A 24,360-nucleotide genomic window follows, 5' to 3' on the forward strand; every position below is an offset into this window, starting at 1 on the left:
TGTCCTCTTTAAGCTTTATAACATGGTCTAATATGTCCTCTTTAAGCTTTATAACATGGCATAATATGTCTTTCAGCTTTATAACATGGTCTAATATGTCTTTAAGCTTTAGAACATGGTCTAATATGTCCTCTTTCAGCTTTATAACATGGTCTAATATGTCCTCTTTCAGCTTTATAACATGGTCTAATATGTCCTCTTTAAGCTTTATAACATGGCCTAATATGTCCTCTTTCAGCTTTATAACATGGTCTATGTCCTCTTTAAGCATTATAACATGGTCTTTGTCCTTCAACCACTCTCCATTCTTTTATGGAGTCACTCCTCATAACCTCTCTCTCCTTCCATCCTTTACTCCCTCCCTCCCTCTCTCACTGTCTCTACCCCCTGGCCCCCTCTCTCTTGCTTGTTCTCTCGCTCTCTTCTCTCTCTCTCCTCTTGCTTTTTCTCTCTCTCTCATCTCTTGCTTGCTCTCTCTCACTCTCTTGCTTGTTCTCTCACTCTCTCACTCTCTTGGTTGTTCTCTCTCTCCTCTCTCACTCTCTTGCTTGTTCTCTCTCCTCTCACTCTCGCTTGTTCTCTCTATCTCGTCTCTCTTGCTTGTTCTCTCTCTCACTCTCTTGCTTGTTCTCTCTCTCGTCTTGTTTGTTCTCTCTCTCACTCTCTTGCTTGTTCTCTATCCTCTTGCTTGTTCTCTATCCTCTCTCTTGCTTGTTCTCTCACTCTTGTCTCTTGCTTTCTCTCTCATTCTCTCTTTCTCTCTCTCTTGCATCCTGACATATGAACGTAGTGTGTGCTCTGTGTTCAATCATTGATGACCTCCCATTACCACTAATATCATTATATACATGGTTAGCATGAAGCTGTTGACCTCGTTAGCCTCTGCTGTGTTGTGCGGATGTTGGCGTACTTTCTGAGCACTGCACTCTGTTTTATCTCTTTCAGATGTAAGGGTTTTATTTTATTCTTTTACAGAATTCTATTAACTTTTCTCAGAACTATGTTAGAATTTTAGAGCTCATCACTTTCATTGGCTAGTAAGTAACCGTTTGAATGTTCTGATCTAAAACTTTTAATCACACATGTGCAATCCTGAACCGGGGTTAAGATTGTTTTAATTAAGAAAGGCGGTTAAGGTGCGCTTGATCTAAGCGGCTAAGGAATGACGTGATTATGAATATTCAAAACAATTTGATTCTAAATGGACTTCGTTTGAAAATAGTTTGCTGGTCTTGTCACAGTGTTAGTTTGTTAAAGATGGCAAATGCAGAGCCTCCGTGACCGGTTTGGATTAAAAAGGATAAACAGCCAGAGTGAAATTTGAATATTGGCGTTTGAGGCGAACAAACACGGAAAAGTAAAGGACACGATGCTAACAAGTCCATATACAAGCCACGCTACAGAGCACTGACGACAACGTCTTACCACAACACATTGAGCTAAATAAACTCTGATTGTTATTTGTGTATTGTTATTTTGTATATTGTAACATTGTCTTATTGTATAGTATTTAATGTTTCTGTATAGTATTTTATGTTTCTTGTATAGTATTTTATGTTTCTCTTTTATTACTTGTGTGATTTTTAGGGGTGTAACGATGCAACCTCACAACGATTAATTTCGATTACGATTATTCAGGCAACGATTCAATGCATCATGAAATCTCTTCATTTTACCTCGATTTGATACATTTTCGATTAATTACATCTTCAGTACAAATCAGTTAATTCCCCAAAAAAGATTTATACACAAATGTGGCTGGGGGAACTGATTCACTCAGCATGGATGGACTAGGTTTTTTAGATTTAGATTAATTTAGATTATAATTGATTCTAATATTTTCAAATCGATGCAGCTGAATCGTCACATTAGAATCGATGCATTTCGATTAATCGATGCATCGTTACACCCCTAGTGATTTTATTACTGCACCTTAACTCATTCCGGGCCAACAGCGCCCTCTGCTGATGGCCCTTCCGTGCCAACGCTATATCCAATGGAGAATAGGACTTATTTGCGAGTGCATAAAACATATCAAATATAATAGCAATAGATCTAAATAACACAGTGATCGTCAATGAGTTGCTTCCAGTCAACATGTATGAAACGGATTGTTTTTTCATCTGTACATTTCTGTTTTATACCGTTTTGAATACGAGTATAGTTTTGGAGATTTCTAGTAATTCCGGAGAAAGACACGATAATAGCTCTTTAGTGGAATACACAAAACGCGTTGTAATTTTTCGGCTGATTTATGAATCGTTTTCAAATAAACGCTAGATTATCGATAGTATGTGTCATGTACGAAGAGAAGCGGGGTCTGAAAAATCGCTTCTCCGTACTTTGGTCGGCGCGAACCTCACACACACACACGCTCCGATGGTGGTGATAGGAACATCTGATTACCCCAAGATTCGTAACATAAAGGCCTTACCTCACATCTGATGTCATGCAAAAAGATTAATCCAATTCCTGATCGCCATTCCAAATATCGATTGCGTCCATTGAACGTTATAGTCCAAAACACAATGATCCACGATGCTCCCAGTGGGGGGACTCAATGCAATAGTATCCAGCTGCATGCCCGAGGAGTAAAACCTGGACCGGACTTCTTTTTTTGATACACAGTCCCAGCCAATCCAATCCAATGATGTGCAATACCATCCGGGAGACGATAGGCGGCGGTATTTGCCCTTTTGCGAGCTCAGACCCATTCCCAACGATACCATCAGGTTGGATGGATGAATGGATATCGCTAATAAAAGAAAAAACGATTAAAACCTGACTATACTCGTGATTGGCACGGAAGCGATGGCGAGTTAACCCGACTATACTCGTGGTTGGCCCGGAATGAGTTAAGTTTGAGTCCCACATCTCATTGTATGCCAATATAATGACAATAAAGTACAATCTAATCTAATCTAAAACACCTTAAGTTATAGGACTGATTATGTACGTCTCCTCTCATGGGTTGGTGACTGCGCTGGCAGAGGATGGTTTAGGATGATCAAAGTGGTGGCAGAGAATGGGTTAATTAATTGAAAAAATTATTGTTAGATAAATGGATAAAAAAAATGGTCGTTAGGTGCAGCCATAATCATGGCATGATTCAATGCACCTCACTGGCAGTGGGATCACAAACGCTATTAGAAATTAAGTTAAATGGGGCGCTCCAGTAGCACACCACATAGCGCGCAGAGTCGCGAATCGGTCGTCCCGGGTTCGTTTCCCAGTCCCGGTGACCATCTGCCGCATGTCTTCTCTACCTCTCCTCCCGTTCTCCCTCTCTCCTCTATCGGTCCTGCGTGGCCAGAAAAAGCTGAAAATGCTATAAATAAAAGTAAAAAAAATAAAGAGAAATTTAAGTTAAATAATTTGCATACACAAGGTACTTGAAGTGCTTAAAGTGCTTGATATTTTTTTACAAAAAAAGTGAAGGCCTGGAATTCCTTAAACAGCAATTTTTTTAACAAGGTGCTTAAAAGTCCTTCACATCAACCATTTCGCATTGAATGTTTTGTTCATCCATGATCAAATTGTTCTGAATCAAGAAATAGTATTTTTTTGTTCTGTTTTAATCAAATCTGACGAGTCTGTCTCGCTCGCTCCAACTGCTTTTCCTAATTTTTTCCGCGTGTGATGCTCTAGCTGGCAAGCAGGCCAAGAAGATGCTTAAAAAACTGTATTATTGTATTCTTCGAGTGACATCCTTGAAAATGAAAAATAGTGCTTGGAAAAGTACTTAAAAGTCCTTGAATTTTATTTTGCAATGTCTGGGAATCCTCAATACAAAAACAAGTTTGAACTTGGCCACATGTTTCTTTCCCAATATTAAATGGATGGCCGACCTCTTCCCTAATGTCTCTCTCCCTCCCCCTCCTTGCTCCTCTCCTGCAGGGCGTTGAGGAGCTGTGAGGAGATGATTCAGAGGTACAGTACGGAGATGACCGGCTCCCTGTGTTCTGACGGCACCGCCCTGCCTTACTGCATCAACGGCAACGTGGGCAAGGCTGTGGAGAACTGCATGAGGGTCCTAATAGGGGTCCTGCTCAACCTGACGCATGACAACGGTCAGTACTCAGTCCTCAACCCAACAGTCAGTACACAGTCCTCAACCCAACAGTCAGTACTCAGTCCTCAACCCAACAGTCAGTACTCAGTCCTCAACCCAACAGTTAGTACTCAGTCCTCAACACAACAGTTAGTACTCAGTCCTCAACCCAACAGTTAGTACTCAGTCCTCAACCCAACAGTCTGTACACAGTCCTCAACCCAACAGTTATTACTCAGTCCTCAACCCAACAGTCAGTACTCAGTCCTCAACCCAACAGTCAGTACTCAGTCCTCAACCCAACAGTTAGTACTCAGTCCTCAACCCAACAGTTAGTACACAGTCCTCAACCCAACAGTTAGTACTCAGTCCTCAACACAACAGTTAGTACACAGTCCTCAACCCAACAGTCAGTACACAGTCCTCAACCCAACAGTTAGTACTCAGTCCTCAACCCAACAGTCAGTACTCAGTCCTCAACCCAACAGTTAGTACTCAGTCCTCAACCCAACAGTCAGTACTCTGTCCTCAACCCAACAGTTAGTACTCAGTCCTCAACCCAACAGTCAGTACTCTGTCCTCAACCCAACAGTTAGTACTCAGTCCTCAACACAACAGTTAGTACTCAGTCCTCAACACAACAGTCAGTACTCAGTCCTCAACCCAACAGTCAGTACTCAGTCCTCAACCCAACAGTTAGTACTCAGTCCTCAACACAACAGTTAGTACACAGTCCTCAACCCAACAGTCAGTACTCAGTCCTCAACCCAACAGTTAGTACTCAGTCCTCAACACAACAGTTAGTACTCAGTCCTCAACCCAACAGTTAGTACTCAGTCCTCAACCCAACAGTCTGTACACAGTCCTCAACCCAACAGTTAGTACTCAGTCCTCAACCCAACAGTCAGTACTCAGTCCTCAACCCAACAGTTAGTACTCAGTCCTCAACACAACAGTTAGTACACAGTCCTCAACCCAACAGTCAGTACACAGTCCTCAACCCAACAGTTAGTACTCAGTCCTCAACCCAACCCAACAGTCAGTACTCAGTCCTCAACCCAACAGTCAGTACTCAGTCCTCAACCCAACAGTTAGTACTCAGTCCTCAACCCAACAGTCAGTACTCTGTCCTCAACCCAACAGTTAGTACTCAGTCCTCAACCCAACAGTTAGTACTCAGTCCTCAACACAACAGTTAGTACTCAGTCCTCAACACAACAGTTAGTACTCAGTCCTCAACCCAACAGTTAGTACTCAGTCCTCAACACAACAGTTAGTACTCAGTCCTCAACCCAACAGTCAGTACTCAGTCCTCAACCCAACAGTTAGTACTCAGTCCTCAACCCAACAGTTAGTACTCAGTCCTCAACCCAACAGTTAGTACTCAGTCCTCAACCCAACAGTTAGTACTCAGTCCTCAACCCAACAGTCAGTACTCAGTCCTCAACCCAACAGTCAGTACTCAGTCCTCAACCCAACAGTTAGTACTCAGTCCTCAACACAACAGTTAGTACTCTGTCCTCAACCCAACGGTCAGTACTCAGTCCTCAACCCAACGGTCAGTACACAGTCCTCAACCCAACAGTCAGTACACAGTCCTCAACCCAACAGTCAGTACTCAGTCCTCAACCCAACAGTCAGTACTCAGTCCTCAACCCAACAGTCAGTACTCAGTCCTCAACACAACAGTTAGTACTCAGTCCTCAACACAACAGTTAGTACTCAGTCCTCAACCCAACAGTTAGTACTCAGTCCTCAACCCAACAGTCAGTACACATTCCTCAACCCAACGGTCAGTACTCAGTCCTCAACCCAACAGTTAGTACTCAGTCCTCAACCCAACAGTCAGTACACAGTCCTCAACCCAACAGTCAGTACTCAGTCCTCAACCCAACAGTCAGTACTCAGTCCTCAACCCAACAGTCAGTACTCAGTCCTCAACCCAACAGTCAGTACTCAGTCCTCAACCCAACAGTCAGTACTCAGTCCTCAACCCAACGGTCAGTACTCCGTCCTCAACCCAACGGTCAGTACTCCGTCCTCAACCCAACGGTCAGTACTCAGTCCTCAACCCAACGGTCAGTACTCAGTCCTCAACCCAACGGTCAGTACTCAGTCCTCAACCCAACGGTCAGTACTCAGTCCTCAACCCAACAGTCAGTACTCAGTCCTCAACCCAACAGTCAGTACACAGTCCTCAACCCAACAGTCAGTACACAGTCCTCAACCCAACAGTCAGTACACATTCCTCAACCCAACAGTCAGTACTCAGTCCTCAACACAACAGTCAGTACTCAGTCCTCAACCCAACAGTTAGTACTCCGTCCTCAACCCAACAGTTAGTACTCAGTCCTCAACTCAACAGTTGGTACTCCGTCCTCAACCCAACAGTTGGTACTCAGTCCTCAACCCAACAGTTAGTACTCAGTCCTCAACCCAACAGTTAGTACTCAGTCCTCAACCCAACAGTTAGTACTCAGTCCTCAACTCAACACATGACGGTTAGGACAGGCTTCAGAAATTCATCCTGTACCAACAAACATCATATAAACAAGTGTGTGTGTGTGTGTGTTCGTGTTCTAGAGTGGGGAAGCACTAAGACAGGGGAGCAGGAGGACCTGATCCTCACAGTTCTGAACTGTGTTCTCCGGGTTCCTCAGTATCTGCCTCAGGAGCAGAGGTTTGACATCAGAGTCCTGGTGAGTAAACACTACATATACACTATACACTACATACACACCACAGACACGCACTACATACACACCACAGACACACACTCAGGGCTGTACGCTAAGCTTTTTCACTAGGGGCACAGAATATGCCTCATTACTGTGGTCCTTTTATTTAACATTTAAGTGCTTTTGTTTTCAGGTTTGTATCTTTTATAATGAACCAACTGAGAAAGTGTGTAAATCACTAATAGAACAAAAACAACAAACTGTGTGTGTGTGTGCGCGCTTGTAGTGCTCCTTGAATGAGATCACCACAACACACACACACCATTGCATTAATCAGGAGGACAAGAAACTCTCCATACCTTTGTTTCACAATGAAAAGTGCTTTATAAATAAAATGAATTATTATTACGGTATTGTAAATAACCCCATGAAAGGTTTATTATTTTTATGGGTAATTACCCGCTTCATATTTTTGATGTTACTGGTTTCAGGGTGTGCCTAAAGTGATCAATGTGTTGGGCCGTTTATAGAGATCTATGCCAATTAATGTTTATGTATATCCGGGACTTTTTTTTATAAGAATTCAGAGGCCTACTACGGTATTTGTATATGTAACCTTTATTTTGAAAACCGTGTTGCGACGCAACCTTGTTTAAGTTTGCGCTTTTGACAGTGAAATGTTCAGTTCAACTTAGCTTGAAGGAAAGACTCTAATCAAAAAGGTTTAATTGACCCGTATGAGGCTCTTACGGTAGGACTCTGATTGTTTATAGAAGAGGAATGTAATACTATGCAAAACGAGAAATAAACAGTGATTTTACCAGCAGTAAGTTGCAAGCCACTTTCATACGGGGAACCGTGACAATTATTAGTATTATCTTATTTGCATATTGTCTTATTATTAGATAGATAGATAGATAGATAGATAGATAGATAGATAGATAGATAGGTTGATACTTTATTTATCCCCGGAGCGAAATTTAAGTAGACAGTATTTAAGTATTGAAAAACGTCCTAATAGTGGGCTACTCACCTAATGCATGGCTGAACGTTAGAAGTGTGTCCCGTCAATCATCACTGCCAGATCCGACTGAATTTAATCGGCTATGGTCTCATCATCTCTCCACATCGGACGTGGTTGTCATAAGGGACTGATATCCGCTCCGTTCTTCTTGCAGAGCAAAATTAGCGGCTTAAACTTATTGAAAGGAAGTTCTTCTTTGGCGATGCAATAGGCCACATTCAGTTTCGATTCGATTGTTCGCTAGGCATTATGGGATTTGGTGTTGGATGTATGGACTCTACGCAGACGGGACATGGTATTTAATCGCACGATAGACTACAACTACCAAGTAGAATAGCGTGGCCCAGATTCACTTCACAGTACACGCAAATATTTTTTTCACACACAAAATTCATTAATCGCAGACAGATTTCGTCCACATTATGTCTCACTGTACAGCCCTGGTTGTAGGCTAATGTTTTACTATTTTTTTTATCCAATTTGTATGGATTAATTTAGGAGTGAAATGCGAATGAAGGGTTGAAATCACTACTCGCAAGGTTGCCCCCAAATATTATTTACCACTCGCACGGGCCAAATTAAGGGGCAATTTGCGATAACCTCGTGGCACTGTACAGCCCTGACACTACATACACATCTTGTGTTGTGATGTAATAACTGTCCGTCTGCGTTCCCCAGGGTCTTGGCTTGTTGACTAACCTGGTTGAGTACAGCGCCAGGAACAGACACTGTCTGGTGGAGATGAAGATGGAGGAGGGCCAGGGACCATGTGACTCTACCGTCTTACTGGGCCCCCAGGAGCCCATTCACACTGGGGACCTCAGCGCCATCGCTGCTCTTGTACAGGTGGGTGAGACCTGTAGACCTGCCAGTCTGTCATAGTGTTAGGATGACTAGAGTTATTATAGGATGACTAGAGTTATTGTAGGATGACTAGAGAGTTATTATAGGATGACTAGAGTTATTATAGGATGACTAGAGTTATTATAGGATGACTAGAGTTATTGTAGGATGACTAGAGTTATTATAGGATGACTAGAGAGTTATTATAGGATGACTAGAGTTATTATAGGATGACTAGAGTTATTATAGGATGACTAGAGTTATTGTAGGATGACTAGAGAGTTATTGTAGGATGACTAGAGAGTTATTATAGGATGACTAGAGTTATTATAGGATGACTAGAGAGTTATTATAGGATGACTAGAGTTATTATAGGATGACTAGAGTTATTATAGGATGACTAGAGTTATTGTAGGATGACTAGAGTTATTATAGGATGACTAGAGTTATTGTAGGATGACTAGAGAGTTATTATAGGATGACTAGAGTTATTATAGGATGACTAGAGTTATTATAGGATGACTAGAGTTATTGTAGGATGACTAGAGTTATTATAGGATGACTAGAGAGTTATTATAGGATGACTAGAGTTATTATAGGATGACTAGAGTTATTATAGGATGACTAGAGTTATTGTAGGATGACTAGAGAGTTATTGTAGGATGACTAGAGAGTTATTATAGGATGACTAGAGTTATTATAGGATGACTAGAGAGTTATTATAGGATGACTAGAGTTATTATAGGATGACTAGAGTTATTATAGGATGACTAGAGTTATTGTAGGATGACTAGAGTTATTATAGGATGACTAGAGTTATTGTAGGATGACTAGAGTTAGTATAGGATGACTAGAGTTATTATAGGATGACTAGAGTTATTATAGGATGACTAGAGAGTTATTGTAGGATGACTAGAGTTATTGTAGGATGACTAGAGTTATTATAGGATGACTAGAGAGTTATTATAGGATGACTAGAGTTATTGTAGGATGACTAGAGAGTTATTGTAGGATGACTAGAGTTATTGTAGGATGACTAGAGTTATAGGATGACTAGAGTTAGTATAGGATGACTAGAGTTATTGTAGGATGACTAGAGTTATTATAGGATGACTAGAGAGTTATTATAGGATGACTAGAGTTATTATAGGATGACTAGAGTTATTATAGGATGACTAGAGAGTTATTATAGGATGACTAGAGAGTTATTATAGGATGACTAGAGTTATTATAGGATGACTAGAGTTATTATAGGATGACTAGAGTTATTGTAGGATGACTAGAGTTATTATAGGATGACTAGAGAGTTATTATAGGATGACTAGAGTTATTATAGGATGACTAGAGTTATTATAGGATGACTAGAGTTATTATAGGATGACTAGAGAGTTATTATAGGATGACTAGAGTTATTATAGGATGACTAGAGTTATTATAGGATGACTAGAGAGTTATTATAGGATGACTAGTTATTATAGGATGACTAGAGTTATTATAGGATGACTAGAGTGTTATTATAGGATGACTAGAGTTATTATAGGATGACTAGAGTTATTATAGGATGACTAGAGTGTTATTATAGGATGACTAGAGTTATTATAGGATGACTAGAGAGTTATTATAGGATGACTAGAGTTATTATAGTATGACTAGAGTTATTATAGGATGACTAGAGTTATTATAGGATGACTAGAGTTATTATAGGATGACTAGAGTTATTATAGGATGACTAGAGTTATTATAGGATGACTAGAGAGTTATTATAGGATGACTAGAGTTATTATAGGATGACTAGAGTTATTATAGGATGACTAGAGTTATTATAGGATGACTAGAGAGTTATTGTAGGATGACTAGAGTTATTGTAGGATGACTAGAGTTATTATAGGATGACTAGAGAGTTATTATAGGATGACTAGAGTTATTATAGGATGACTAGAGAGTTATTATAGGATGACTAGAGAGTTATTATAGGATGACTAGAGTTATTATAGGATGACTAGAGTTATTATAGGATGACTAGAGAGTTATTATAGGATGACTAGAGAGTTATTATAGGATGACTAGAGTTATTATAGGATGACTAGAGTTATTATAGGATGACTAGAGAGTTATTATAGGATGACTAGAGTTATTATAGGATGACTAGAGTTATTATAGGATGACTAGAGTTATTATAGGATGACTAGAGTTATTGTAGGATGACTAGAGTTATTGTAGGATGACTAGAGTTATTATAGGATGACTAGAGTTATTATAGGATGACTAGAGAGTTATTATAGGATGACTAGAGTTATTATAGGATGACTAGAGTTATTATAGGATGACTAGAGTTATAGGATGACTAGAGTTATTATAGGATGACTAGAGTTATTATAGGATGACTAGAGAGAGTTATTATAGGATGACTAGAGTTATTATAGGATGACTAGAGTTATTATAGGATGACTAGAGTTATTATAGGATGACTAGAGTTATTATAGGATGACTAGAGTTATTATAGGATGACTAGAGAGTTATTATAGGATGACTAGTTATTATAGGATGACTAGAGAGTTGTTATAGGATGACTAGAGAGTTATTATAGGATGACGAGTTATTATAGGATGACTAGAGAGTTGTTATAGGATGACTAGAGCCAGATGTTAGGCACGCAACTTTAAACATATATACCGTAATTCCTCTAATAGTAACCCCGGCTTGTATTTGTTTCAACTGTAGCGGGTACCAGGCTTGTATTAGGAGGAGGCATGTATAAGAGAGAGGCCTATATTTCTAATTTTCAAACAGATCATAATGAATAAATCAACATTTTGTGTCAGTTTGAACCCAGTAAAATGTACTGGGTTCATTTATTGAAACCAAGCAAGTACTGTATGAAATACGGTAGTAAACAGTGCAATTACAGGTGGTCAAAAAAAGTTAAATAAAGTAAAAGAGTGCAATCACAATACTGGTATAATAATAATAATAACTTCGTTTTATACAATTCTGAGGTAGGCTTACTCTCTTGGTAAACATTAACACCATACCATTATATGGTATTTACTGCACAGCCAGGCCAGCATATAACAACAATAACTCTAATATACATGAAACTCGGCTTGTATTAGGAGGCCGGCTTATAATTGCTTAGCTCAACAGCGCACCCGGTCATTAACACTTTAACTGCCAGAAGACGTTTTTAGGCGTCCTTCCCCGCCATGCTCAAAGTGCCGAAGACGCCGTAACTCGTCTTTGATATCAATATTTCAAAAATCTGTGATCGGATTCATATTTCCCATCCGCTGGCCTGAGACCCACCAAAAAGCCCCACCGAACCCTCCAGCGGTTCAAGAGCGCCATCTGGTGGCCGATCGGCGCAATCGCCCAACAGGAAGCCACTTGGACGATGCGCTATTCACCCACACCACTTCCGGGCATTCCGTACATGTCCCGGGACTCGAGCTCGTCACAACACACAGCGATCCGTTGCCAATAACTCGATAAACAACATGATTTGGACGTATATACCATTATACAACCTGAAAATGGTTCATCTGGATAAACATCCCATAATCGAAAACGGTCTACACCACGCTGATCGTCCAACGGCGCGAGGAAGATACGGTAAGATTCAGCGTTATTTTTGAACGTGTTCGATATAAACTGCTCTGATGAACATATGACCCACACTAGATGAATGATATAACGCTGCCCACGGAATTATAAACGATCCCCCGCCCATCCGGTCAACATCAGATGATGCGTAGAAACTTCTAGAAGTACGTCCAATTGAAATTTTTTATATCGCGCCGATTTCCATCAAACTGTATTTCATCATCAATATAATGCATTTGGGGCTATAGATCACGTTCTGGAGAAAGCTGCAGAAAGAGATGAAAACATACTTATACATTAGACCATATTTTACTATGAATATGTGAATGAAAAAGTTTAACGTTGCTACACAATGAACAATACATATAGGACTTTGAATGGGCCCTAATAATGGCAATCTAGCAATAGGACTTAAAAGGTTATAGCCCTGCAAAGAAGGGGAACTTATCCATAGACAAATAGAGCTGGCAACAGATGGTATATCATGAATTTAACCTCCGGCAGCCAAAGTGTTAATAGAGACCCGGTTTTTAATTGAATACCGGTTACTATTAGAGGAATTACGGTAGTTATTATAGGATGACTAGAGTTATTATAGGATGACTAGAGCCAGATGTTATAGGATGACTAGAGAGCCAGATGTTAGGCACGCCATTTTAAACATATAGTTATTATAGGATGACTAGTTATTATAGGATGACTAGAGGGCGATATGTTAGGCACACCATTTTAAACATATAGAGTTATTATAGTATGACTAGAGAGACAGATGTTAGGCAGGCAACTTTTAACATATAGAGGTACTATTAGAAGACTAGAGTGTTATTATAGGATGACTAAATCATGATTACAGGATGACTAAATTGTTATAGGAAGACTAGTTATTATATAGGTGTTCTGATTAGGGATGCTCGATATTGGCTTTTTTACCTATACCGATATTGTCCAACTCTTAATTTCCGATACCGATATCAACCGATACCGATATATGCATTCATTTTCATGTTGCCTGTCGATTGCCCTTTCAGGTGACAAAATCCGTTCAGCGGTTCTCGAGTTACATGCCGATATGTGAGGCGTGCCCCAAAGTACGCAAAAGTACACATGACCACCCCCGACTCCCGGGACTCTAGCTCCGTCAATCATTTGGCGATCTTGAAAGTCTTTGCACAGGGTTGTAGCCAATGCGTGTGGCTTTCCAATGATACGATATGATATGATAATTGGGGATCTAATACGGTCTCTATTGATCGATTTATGATAAAGAAAAGTCTTAAGGCTTAACAGGTTTACAGTTGGTTTCACGTGTTAAATACAGTTGGTTTCACATGTTGAATACAGTTGAAGCTGGTTTCACATGTTAAATACAGTTGAAGCTGGTTTCACATGTTAAATACAGTTGAAGCTGGTTTCACGTGTTAAATACAGTTGAAGCTGGTTTCACATGTTAAATACAGTTGAAGTTGGTTTCACATGTTGAATACAGTTGGTTTCACGTGTTAAATACAGTTTGTTTCACATGTTAAATACAGTTGAAGTTGGTTTCACATGTTGAATACAGTTGGTTTCACATGTTAAATACAGTTGAAGCTGGTTTCACATGTTAAATACAGTTGGGTTCACATGTTAAATACAGTTGGTTTCACATGTTAAATACAGTTGAAGCTGGTTTCACATGTTGAATACAGTTGAAGCTGGTTTCACATGTTAAATACAGCTGGTTTCACATGTTAAATACAGTTGAAGCTGGTTTCACATGTTAAATACAGTTGGTTTCACATGTTAAATACAGTTGAAGCTGGTTTCACATGTTAAATACAGTTGAAGCTGGTTGCACATGTTAAATACAGTTGGTTTCACATGTTAAATACAGTTGAAGTTGGTTTCACATGTTAAATACAGTTGAAGCTGGTTTCACGTGTTAAATACAGTTGGTTTCACATGTTAAATACAGTTGAAGTTGGTTTCACATGTTAAATACAGTTGAAGCTGGTTTCACGTGTTAAATACAGTTGGTTTCACGTGTTAAATACAGTTGAAGCTGGTTTCACGTGTTAAATACAGTTGAAGCTGGTTTCACATGTTAAATACAGTTGAAGCTGGTTTCACGTGTTAAATACAGTTGGTTTCACATGTTAAATACAGTTGAAGCTGGTTTCACGTGTTAAATACAGTTGGTTTCACGTGTTAAATAGCTGGTTTCACGTGTTAAATACAGTTGAAGCTGGTTTCACATGTTAAATACAGTTGAAGCTGGTTTCACGTGTTAAATACAGTTGAAGCTGGTTTCACATGTTAAATACAGTTGAAGTTGGTTTCACATGTTGAATACAGTTGGTTTCACGTGTTAAATACAGTTTGTTTCACATGTTAAATACAGTTGAAGTTGGTTTCACATGTTGAATACAGTTGGTTTCACATGTTAAATACAGTTGAAGCTGGTTTCACATGTTAAATACAGTTGGGTTCACATGTTAAATACAGTTGGTTTCACATGTTAAATACAGTTGAAGCTGGTTTCACATGTTGAATACAGTTGAAGCTGGTTTCACATGTTAAATACAGCTGGTTTCACATGTTAAATACAGTTGAAGCTGGTTTCACATGTTAAATACAGTTGAAGCTGGTTGCACATGTTAAATACAGTTGGTTTCACATGTTAAATACAGTTGAAGTTGGTTTCACATGTTAAATACAGTTGAAGCTGGTTTCACGTGTTAAATACAGTTGGTTTCAGGGGTTAAATACAGTTGAAGCTGGTTTCACGTGTTAAATACAGTTGGTTTCACGTGTTAAATACAGTTGAAGCTGGTTTCACATGTTAAATACAGTTGAAGCTGGTTTCACGTGTTAAATACAGTTGGTTTCACATGTTAAATACAGTTGAAGCTGGTTTCACGTGTTAAATACAGTTGGTTTCACGTGTTAAATAGCTGGTTTCACGTGTTAAATACAGTTGAAGCTGGTTTCACGTGTTAAATACAGTTGGTTTCACGTGTTAAATACAGTTGAAGCTGGTTTCACGTGTTAAATACAGTTGGTTTCACGTGTTGAATACAGTTGAAGCTGGTTTCACATGTTAAATACAGTTGTTTCACATGTTAAATACAGTTGAAGTTGGTTTCACATGTTAAATACAGTTGAAGCTGGTTTCACATGTTAAATACAGTTGAAGCTGGGTTCACATGTTAAATACAGTTGAAGCTGGTGTCACATGTTAAATACAGTTGAAGCTGGTTTCACATGTTAAATACAGTTTAAGCTGGTTTCACAGGTTAAATACAGTTGGTTTCACATGTTAAATACAGTTGAAGCTGGTTTCACATGTTAAATACAGTTGAAGCTGGTTTCACATGTTAAATACAGTTGAAGCTGTTTTCACATGTTAAATACAGTTGAAGCTGGTTTCACATGTTAAATACAGTTGAAGCTGGTTTCACGTGTTAAATACAGTTTGTTTCACATGTTAAATACAGTTGAAGCTGGTTTCACGTGTTAAATACAGTTGGTTTCACATGTTAAATACAGTTGAAGCTGGTTTCACATGTTAAATACAGTTGAAGCTGGTTTCACATGTTAAATACAGTTGAAACTGGTTGCACGTATTAAATACAGTTTGTTTCACGTGTTAAATACAGTTGAAGTTGGTTTCACATTGTTGTGAAGGGCCAGATTAAACTGAGAATCTACCTTTATTGTTTGATATACTTTGTATATTATTTATATATACACACGGAATATCCCTTTACCTGCGTTCAAACCAGAGTAATATTCGCTCTCCTTATTGGACAGCGCCCCCAGGCGCCAGCGCGCAAGCCCCCAACGGCAGGTTCAAAGCCAAGTTCAGGCATGTCAGGACATGCCCGGAGACAGCGTATTGATACCAGACAAAGACTGCGGTTTGGGACTAGATCGTCACTTAAGTATAAATACAGCGCAAGGTGCGTACAGCAGCAGTAGTTCAGTTCAGTACCTTACCCACCTTCACCCCGAGTCAACGTGCAGTGAAGTGAGCAACCTTGCGTCTAACAGAGCGCTGAGAACCACGTGCGAATAGAATAGTAAAGTGTCAGAGTTTAATGCAGTAACGTCGAGTTCGACCTAATCTAATGTGAAGTAAATAGTCGTTCATTTATTGTATATCGTGCGGCCACAGTTCGTTCGTGTGTAGCATTACCCAGCGGTTCGTCGTGTCTTTAGCTAGTGCACTTAGCCAGGGTGTGTGGCCTAAATACGTCGCCCACACCCGAGGAGTCCTAGGCGGAGAACCGTTGGACATGTACACAGGAGAATCGGCGTCGGCGATTGCAGAACCATTACTGGTTGGATTATATTGATTTGGAACGTGGTACCCGGAGAAGAGCCTCGTTGATTTCCACTATCGTTTGGGATTCAACCTTGTGAGGATTACAACTCGGGCCGGCCTCGTGGACGGAGGCTGGCTAGCTGTCATCGATGCTGTCGAGCATCTGGATTACAATTATTGCTTTGCTGCTGATCAAGGGAGTTTACAAGGACCGACTCCTGTACCTGGAGTCTCTTTATTCCTCATTGAATCAGACGGAGTATCCGAACATTCCTCTACCCTCCAGGCCTTACACCCCCGGAGGGAACCCATTGTCTCCAGGCGGTACCAGTGTTGCCCTATATAGTTGCTACTAGAGATGTTCCGATACCATTTTTCCCTTTCCGATCCGATTCCGATACCTAAGCTTTGGGTATCGGCCGATACCGATATTTATCCGATACCAGTGCATAAAAAAAAAAATTAAAAAAATTATTATATAAATTATACTTTTTTTTTAATTTTTTTTTTTAGATACTGTTACACTGTTTTTTAGTAATAACTAGAACGTATGGTATTTATTCAACAACAGGTGATTGTATAGATTTGTATTAGTATCATTAATCAATGAGTATGGGCTGCAGCACTGCAGATATACCCTACTCCAATGATCCACACGGACATTAAACGGTGTTGCACTCGCTACTCAGTGGCTCTGCAGATATACCCTATTCAGTCTGTAAGCTAGTGGCAGATAGAACGTTCATGTTGTGATTTTTGATGCAAAATAAATATTCAACATTCTCTTTTGAAACTCCGCCTCAGACTCTTATCCTTTGCCAACTTGCTGTACTTTGCTTGCAGGTCTGCAGCCATTATTGCTGGATTATAAATAGCACCAACTTTAGACACGGTAACGTTATCAAGCTAAGCTAACTGACCTAGCTCGTCTTCCCGCATTGACATTTGATAACGTTAGTAATAGTCAGCTAACGCTAGTCCGTAGCTACTTAACTTAAATACAATTCACCGTGGGTGCATTATTGTTGATAGACGGTCACGGACAGTGTTAGGTCCTGGAGAAAGGACAGGCGATCATCTGATTTGATGTAACGTTAAAGCGGATGTTGTTCCAACTAGCTATCTTTCCAGCTAATGCTATCATAACACCAGCCAAACACATCCCGATTCCCGTCCGAGCTCCCCGTCACACCGCACTGTCGGGGACAATGGAATTTAAGAAAGTGTATCTGCTGTTAAAATGACACAGCATCACACTTTAAAACATGTTCATTTTATAATCCTCACTCTCCGCAGGACTCGGCAGGAGATAAATTACATCATGGGATCGGAGGCTAGAATTTACGTGTACTCGCCGATACCGATACCAGCATTTTAGGCAGTATCGGCGGCATTTCCGATACTGGTATCGGTATCGGAACAACTCTAGTTGCTACTATACGACAGGTGGTGTCAACTTAGACCCATCGTAGGATTCCTGCTATTCTTAGTGACTCATGCTATTAACTGACTTTACGTATATTCTTCGCCATACAAGCGCGACCCTAATTCTCATTCTGTAACCTAATGTTGCCTAATAATAATAAAATACCCTCAAATACTATTTCTTTGTCAATGCCGTGTTCTTGTGGGTGTTCACCATCTATATTTGATGTACTGTCTGGCCAGTAATTAAAGTACATAACTAGCAGTGGTTTAATCTATCACAATCTTTAATACAGTCAGGGTTTTGTAACCCCTCAGTTACACACATGTTGAATACAGTTGAAGCTGGTTTCACATGTTGAATACAGTTGAAGCTGGTTTCACATGTTAAATACAGTTGAAGCTGGTTTCACATGTTGAATACAGTTGAAGCTGGTTTCACATGTTGAATACAGTTGAAGCTGGGTTCACATGTTGAATACAGTTGAAGTTGGTTTCACATGTTGAATACAGTTGAAGCTGGTTTCACATGTTGAATACAGTTGAAGCTGGGTTCACATGTTGAATACAGTTGAAGCTGGTTTCACATGTTGAATACAGTTGAAGCTGGTTTCACATGTTGAATACAGTTGAAGCTGGGTTCACATGTTGAATACAGTTGAAGCTGGTTTCACATGTTAAATACAGTTGAAGCTGGTTTCACATGTTGAATACAGTTGAAGCTGGTTTCACATGTTAAATACAGTTGAAGCTGGTTTCACATGTTAAATACAGTTGAAGCTGGGTTCACATGTTGAATACAGTTGAAGCTGGGTTCACATGTTAAATACAGTTGAAGCTGGTTTCACATGTTGAATACAGTTGAAGCTGGTTTCACATGTTGAATACAGTTGAAGCTGGTTTCACATGTTGAATACAGTTGAAGTTGGTTTCACATGTTAAATGATTTGTCTTCCCTCCCAGTTGTTCCTTCAGAGGGAGAGAGCGGCCATCCATGCTGAGGCGCAGACTGATGACCTCATCAAGGAGGCGCCCAAGCCAGCGGACCAGAGCGGGGAGTGGCAGGAGTCTGAGAGCGGGGAGGTCCAGTGGGTCGCCAACGACAACGTCGTAGAGAAACCAGAGGAGGAGAAGAAGAAAGAAGAGGAGCATGAAGAACTGGACCTCAACAAAGGTAAGAAGAAAATAAAGGCTGTTCCATTACTGTGTGGGTTTGTACTTAAGGTCTCATTGAGTCAAACAACCCTGCTATCAGAAGGTCTCATTGAGTCAAACAACCCTGCTATCAGAAGGTCTCATTGAGTCAAACAACCCTGCTATCAGAAGGTCTCATTGAGCCATGGTGTCCTACTCAAACAACCCTGCTATTAGGTCTCATTGAGCCATGGTGTCCTACTCAAACAACCCTGCTATCAGAAGGTCTCATTGAGCCATGGTGTCCTACTCAAACAACCCTGCTATTAGGTCTCATTGAGCCATGGTGTCCTACTCAAACAACCCTGCTATTAGGTCTCATTGAGCCATGGTGTCCTACTCAAACAACCCTGCTATTAGGTCTCATTGAGCCATGGTGTCCTACTCAAACAACCCTGCTATCAGAAGGTCTCATTGAGCCATGGTGTCCTACTCAAACAACCCTGCTATTAGGTCTCATTGAGTCATGGTGTCCTACTCAAACAACCCTGCTATTAGAAGGTCTCATTGAGCCATGGTGTCCTACTCAAACAACCCTGCTATCAGAAGGTCTCATTGAGCCATGGTGTCCTACTCAAACAACCCTGCTATCAGAAGGTCTCATTGAGCCATGGTGTCCTACTCAAACAACCCTGCTATTAGGTCTCATTGAGTCATGGTGTCCTACTCAAACAACCCTGCTATTAGAAGGTCTCATTGAGCCATGGTGTCCTACTCAAACAACCCTGCTATCAGAAGGTCTCATTGAGTCATGGTGTCCTACTCAAACAACCCTGCTATTAGAAGGTCTCATTGAGCCATGGTGTCCTACTCAAACAACCCTGCTATCAGAAGGTCTCATTGAGCCATGGTGTCCTACTCAAACAACCCTGCTATTAGGTCTCATTGAGTCATGGTGTCCTACTCAAACAACCCTGCTATTAGGTCTCATTGAGTCATGGTGTCCTACTCAAACAACCCTGCTATTAGGTCTCATTGAGTCATGGTGTCCTACTCAAACAACCCTGCTATTAGGTCTCATTGAGTCATGGTGTCCTACTCAAACAACCCTGCTATCAGAAGGTCTCATTGAGCCATGGTGTCCTACTCAAACAACCCTGCTATTAGGTCTCATTGAGCCATGGTGTCCTACTCAAACAACCCTGCTATTAGGTCTCATTGAGCCATGGTGTCCTACTCAAACAACCCTGCTATTAGGTCTCATTGAGCCATGGTGTCCTACTCAAACAACCCTGCTATTAGGTCTCATTGAGCCATGGTGTCCTACTCAAACAACCCTGCTATCAGAAGGTCTCATTGAGCCATGGTGTCCTACTCAAACAACCCTGCTATTAGGTCTCATTGAGCCATGGTGTCCTACTCAAACAACCCTGCTATCAGAAGGTCTCATTGAGTCAAACAACCCTGCTATCAGAAGGTCTCATTGAGCCATGGTGTCCTACTCAAACAACCCTGCTATTAGGTCTCATTGAGTCATGGTGTCCTACTCAAACAACCCTGCTATTAGAAGGTCTCATTGAGCCATGGTGTCCTACTCAAACAACCCTGCTATCAGAAGGTCTCATTGAGCCATGGTGTCCTACTCAAACAACCCTGCTATCAGAAGGTCTCATTGAGCCATGGTGTCCTACTCAAACAACCCTGCTATTAGGTCTCATTGAGTCATGGTGTCCTACTCAAACAACCCTGCTATTAGAAGGTCTCATTGAGCCATGGTGTCCTACTCAAACAACCCTGCTATCAGAAGGTCTCATTGAGTCATGGTGTCCTACTCAAACAACCCTGCTATTAGAAGGTCTCATTGAGCCATGGTGTCCTACTCAAACAACCCTGCTATCAGAAGGTCTCATTGAGCCATGGTGTCCTACTCAAACAACCCTGCTATTAGGTCTCATTGAGTCATGGTGTCCTACTCAAACAACCCTGCTATTAGGTCTCATTGAGTCATGGTGTCCTACTCAAACAACCCTGCTATTAGGTCTCATTGAGTCATGGTGTCCTACTCAAACAACCCTGCTATTAGGTCTCATTGAGTCATGGTGTCCTACTCAAACAACCCTGCTATCAGAAGGTCTCATTGAGCCATGGTGTCCTACTCAAACAACCCTGCTATTAGGTCTCATTGAGCCATGGTGTCCTACTCAAACAACCCTGCTATTAGGTCTCATTGAGCCATGGTGTCCTACTCAAACAACCCTGCTATTAGGTCTCATTGAGCCATGGTGTCCTACTCAAACAACCCTGCTATTAGGTCTCATTGAGCCATGGTGTCCTACTCAAACAACCCTGCTATCAGAAGGTCTCATTGAGCCATGGTGTCCTACTCAAACAACCCTGCTATTAGGTCTCATTGAGCCATGGTGTCCTACTCAAACAACCCTGCTATCAGAAGGTATCATTGAGTCAAACAACCCTGCTATCAGAAGGTCTCATTGAGCCATGGTGTCCTACTCAAACAACCCTGCTATTAGGTCTCATTGAGTCATGGTGTCCTACTCAAACAACCCTGCTATTATAAGGTCTCATTGAGCCATGGTGTCCTACTCAAACAACCCTGCTATCAGAAGGTCTCATTGAGTCATGGTGTCCTACTCAAACAACCCTGCTATTAGAAGGTCTCATTGAGCCATGGTGTCCTACTCAAACAACCCTGCTATCAGAAGGTCTCATTGAGCCATGGTGTCCTACTCAAACAACCCTGCTATTAGGTCTCATTGAGTCATGGTGTCCTACTCAAACAACCCTGCTATTAGGTCTCATTGAGTCATGGTGTCCTACTCAAACAACCCTGCTATTAGGTCTCATTGAGCCATGGTGTCTTACTCAAACAACCCTGCTATTAGGTCTCATTGAGTCATGGTGTCCTACTCAAACAACCCTGCTATTAGGTCTCATTGAGTCATGGTGTCCTACTCAAACAACCCTGCTATCAGAAGGTCTCATTGAGCCATGGTGTCCTACTCAAACAACCCTGCTATTAGGTCTCATTGAGCCATGGTGTCCTACTCAAACAACCCTGCTATCAGAAGGTCTCATTGAGTCATGGTGTCCTACTCAAACAACCCTGCTATTAGGTCTCATTGAGTCATGGTGTCTTACTCAAACAACCCTGCTATTAGAAGGTCTCATTGAGCCATGGTGTCCTACTCAAACAACCCTGCTATCAGAAGGTCTCATTGAGTCATGGTGTCCTACTCAAACAACCCTGCTATTAGAAGGTTTCATTGAGCCATGGTGTCCTACTCAAACAACCCTGCTATCAGAAGGTCTCATTGAGCCATGGTGTCCTACTCAAACAACCCTGCTATTAGGTCTCATTGAGTCATGGTGTCCTACTCAAACAACCCTGCTATTAGGTCTCATTGAGTCATGGTGTCCTACTCAAACAACCCTGCTATTAGGTCTCATTGAGTCATGGTGTCCTACTCAAACAACCCTGCTATTAGGTCTCATTGAGTCATGGTGTCCTACTCAAACAACCCTGCTATCAGAAGGTCTCATTGAGCCATGGTGTCCTACTCAAACAACCCTGCTATTAGGTCTCATTGAGCCATGGTGTCCTACTCAAACAACCCTGCTATTAGGTCTCATTGAGCCATGGTGTCCTACTCAAACAACCCTGCTATTAGGTCTCATTGAGCCATGGTGTCCTACTCAAACAACCCTGCTATTAGGTCTCATTGAGCCATGGTGTCCTACTCAAACAACCCTGCTATCAGAAGGTCTCATTGAGCCATGGTGTCCTACTCAAACAACCCTGCTATTAGGTCTCATTGAGCCATGGTGTTCTACTCAAACAACCCTGCTATCAGAAGGTCTCATTGAGTCAAACAACCCTGCTATCAGAAGGTCTCATTGAGCCATGGTGTCCTACTCAAACAACCCTGCTATTAGGTCTCATTGAGTCATGGTGTCCTACTCAAACAACCCTGCTATTAGAAGGTCTCATTGAGCCATGGTGTCCTACTCAAACAACCCTGCTATCAGAAGGTCTCATTGAGCCATGGTGTCCTACTCAAACAACCCTGCTATCAGAAGGTCTCATTGAGCCATGGTGTCCTACTCAAACAACCCTGCTATTAGGTCTCATTGAGTCATGGTGTCCTACTCAAACAACCCTGCTATTAGAAGGTCTCATTGAGCCATGGTGTCCTACTCAAACAACCCTGCTATCAGAAGGTCTCATTGAGTCATGGTGTCCTACTCAAACAACCCTGCTATTAGAAGGTCTCATTGAGCCATGGTGTCCTACTCAAACAACCCTGCTATCAGAAGGTCTCATTGAGCCATGGTGTCCCTACTCAAACAACCCTGCTATTGGGTCTCATTGAGTCATGGTGTCCTACTCAAACAACCCTGCTATTAGGTCTCATTGAGCCATGGTGTCCTACTCAAACAACCCTGCTATTAGGTCTCATTGAGTCATGGTGTCCTACTCAAACAACCCTGCTATTAGGTCTCATTGAGTCATGGTGTCCTACTCAAACAACCCTGCTATTAGGTCTCATTGAGTCATGGTGTCCTACTCAAACAACCCTGCTATCAGAAGGTCTCATTGAGCCATGGTGTCCTACTCAAACAACCCTGCTATTAGGTCTCATTGAGCCATGGTGTCCTACTCAAACAACCCTGCTATCAGAAGGTCTCATTGAGTCATGGTGTCCTACTCAAACAAGACTGCAGCTCTGCCAAATGTTACGTCTCTCCCACTACACTATTCTGACTTCACAGAAGAGTAGAAGAGAATCCTCACCAGAGGAGCCTACAAGAGGAAAACGGCCTGACTGAGTCAACAGTTTATATGCTCCGATATAAACCTGTCTAACCTGTCTGTCTGTCTGTCTCTGTCTGTCTCTCAGTCCTGCAGCATGCAGGGAAGCACATGGAGGACAGCATTGTAGCCTCCTACACCGCTCTGCTGCTGGGATGTCTCTGTCAGGGCAGCCCGGTAAGACTCACTCACACAGGCTGTTCAGTTGAACACGGTGCGTCGGTCCCCATGTTCTAAGGTTAAAGGTCCCCTATTGTTCACTATTTGGGCAATTTTACACAATTCCTGTGAGTCTATGGAACACATCTGTAAGAGAGAGAGAGAGAGAGAGAGAGAGAGAGATCTGTAAAGCATTCCCGGTAACAGGAGAAAGGTATTCCCGTAACCTATAGGTAACCGAGAATACCTTTAGGTACCAGGAATACCATGCCTAGGTATTCTTGGTTACCTAAATAGGTATTCCCGTAA

At 41.3% G+C, this 24,360-nt stretch overlaps 1 protein-coding gene across 1 annotated transcript in view; it reads left to right on the plus strand.

Annotated features, from left to right (window-relative positions):
- Positions 1–24,360, plus strand: part of LOC311235245 (wings apart-like protein homolog) — a 150,804-nt gene that overhangs the window by 109,358 nt on the left and 17,086 nt on the right. The window contains exons 14-18 of the mRNA XM_084322656.1: positions 3,898–4,070; positions 6,635–6,750; positions 8,432–8,599; positions 18,891–19,101; positions 23,981–24,069. Coding sequence (XP_084178782.1) covers positions 3,898–4,070; positions 6,635–6,750; positions 8,432–8,599; positions 18,891–19,101; positions 23,981–24,069 — 757 coding nt within the window. The remainder of the gene's footprint in view (positions 1–3,897; positions 4,071–6,634; positions 6,751–8,431; positions 8,600–18,890; positions 19,102–23,980; positions 24,070–24,360) is intronic.

Source organism: Notolepis coatsorum (genome assembly GCF_963971535.1).
Source record: "Notolepis coatsorum genome assembly, chromosome: 10".
Lineage (NCBI taxonomy): Eukaryota > Metazoa > Chordata > Actinopteri > Aulopiformes > Paralepididae > Notolepis > Notolepis coatsorum.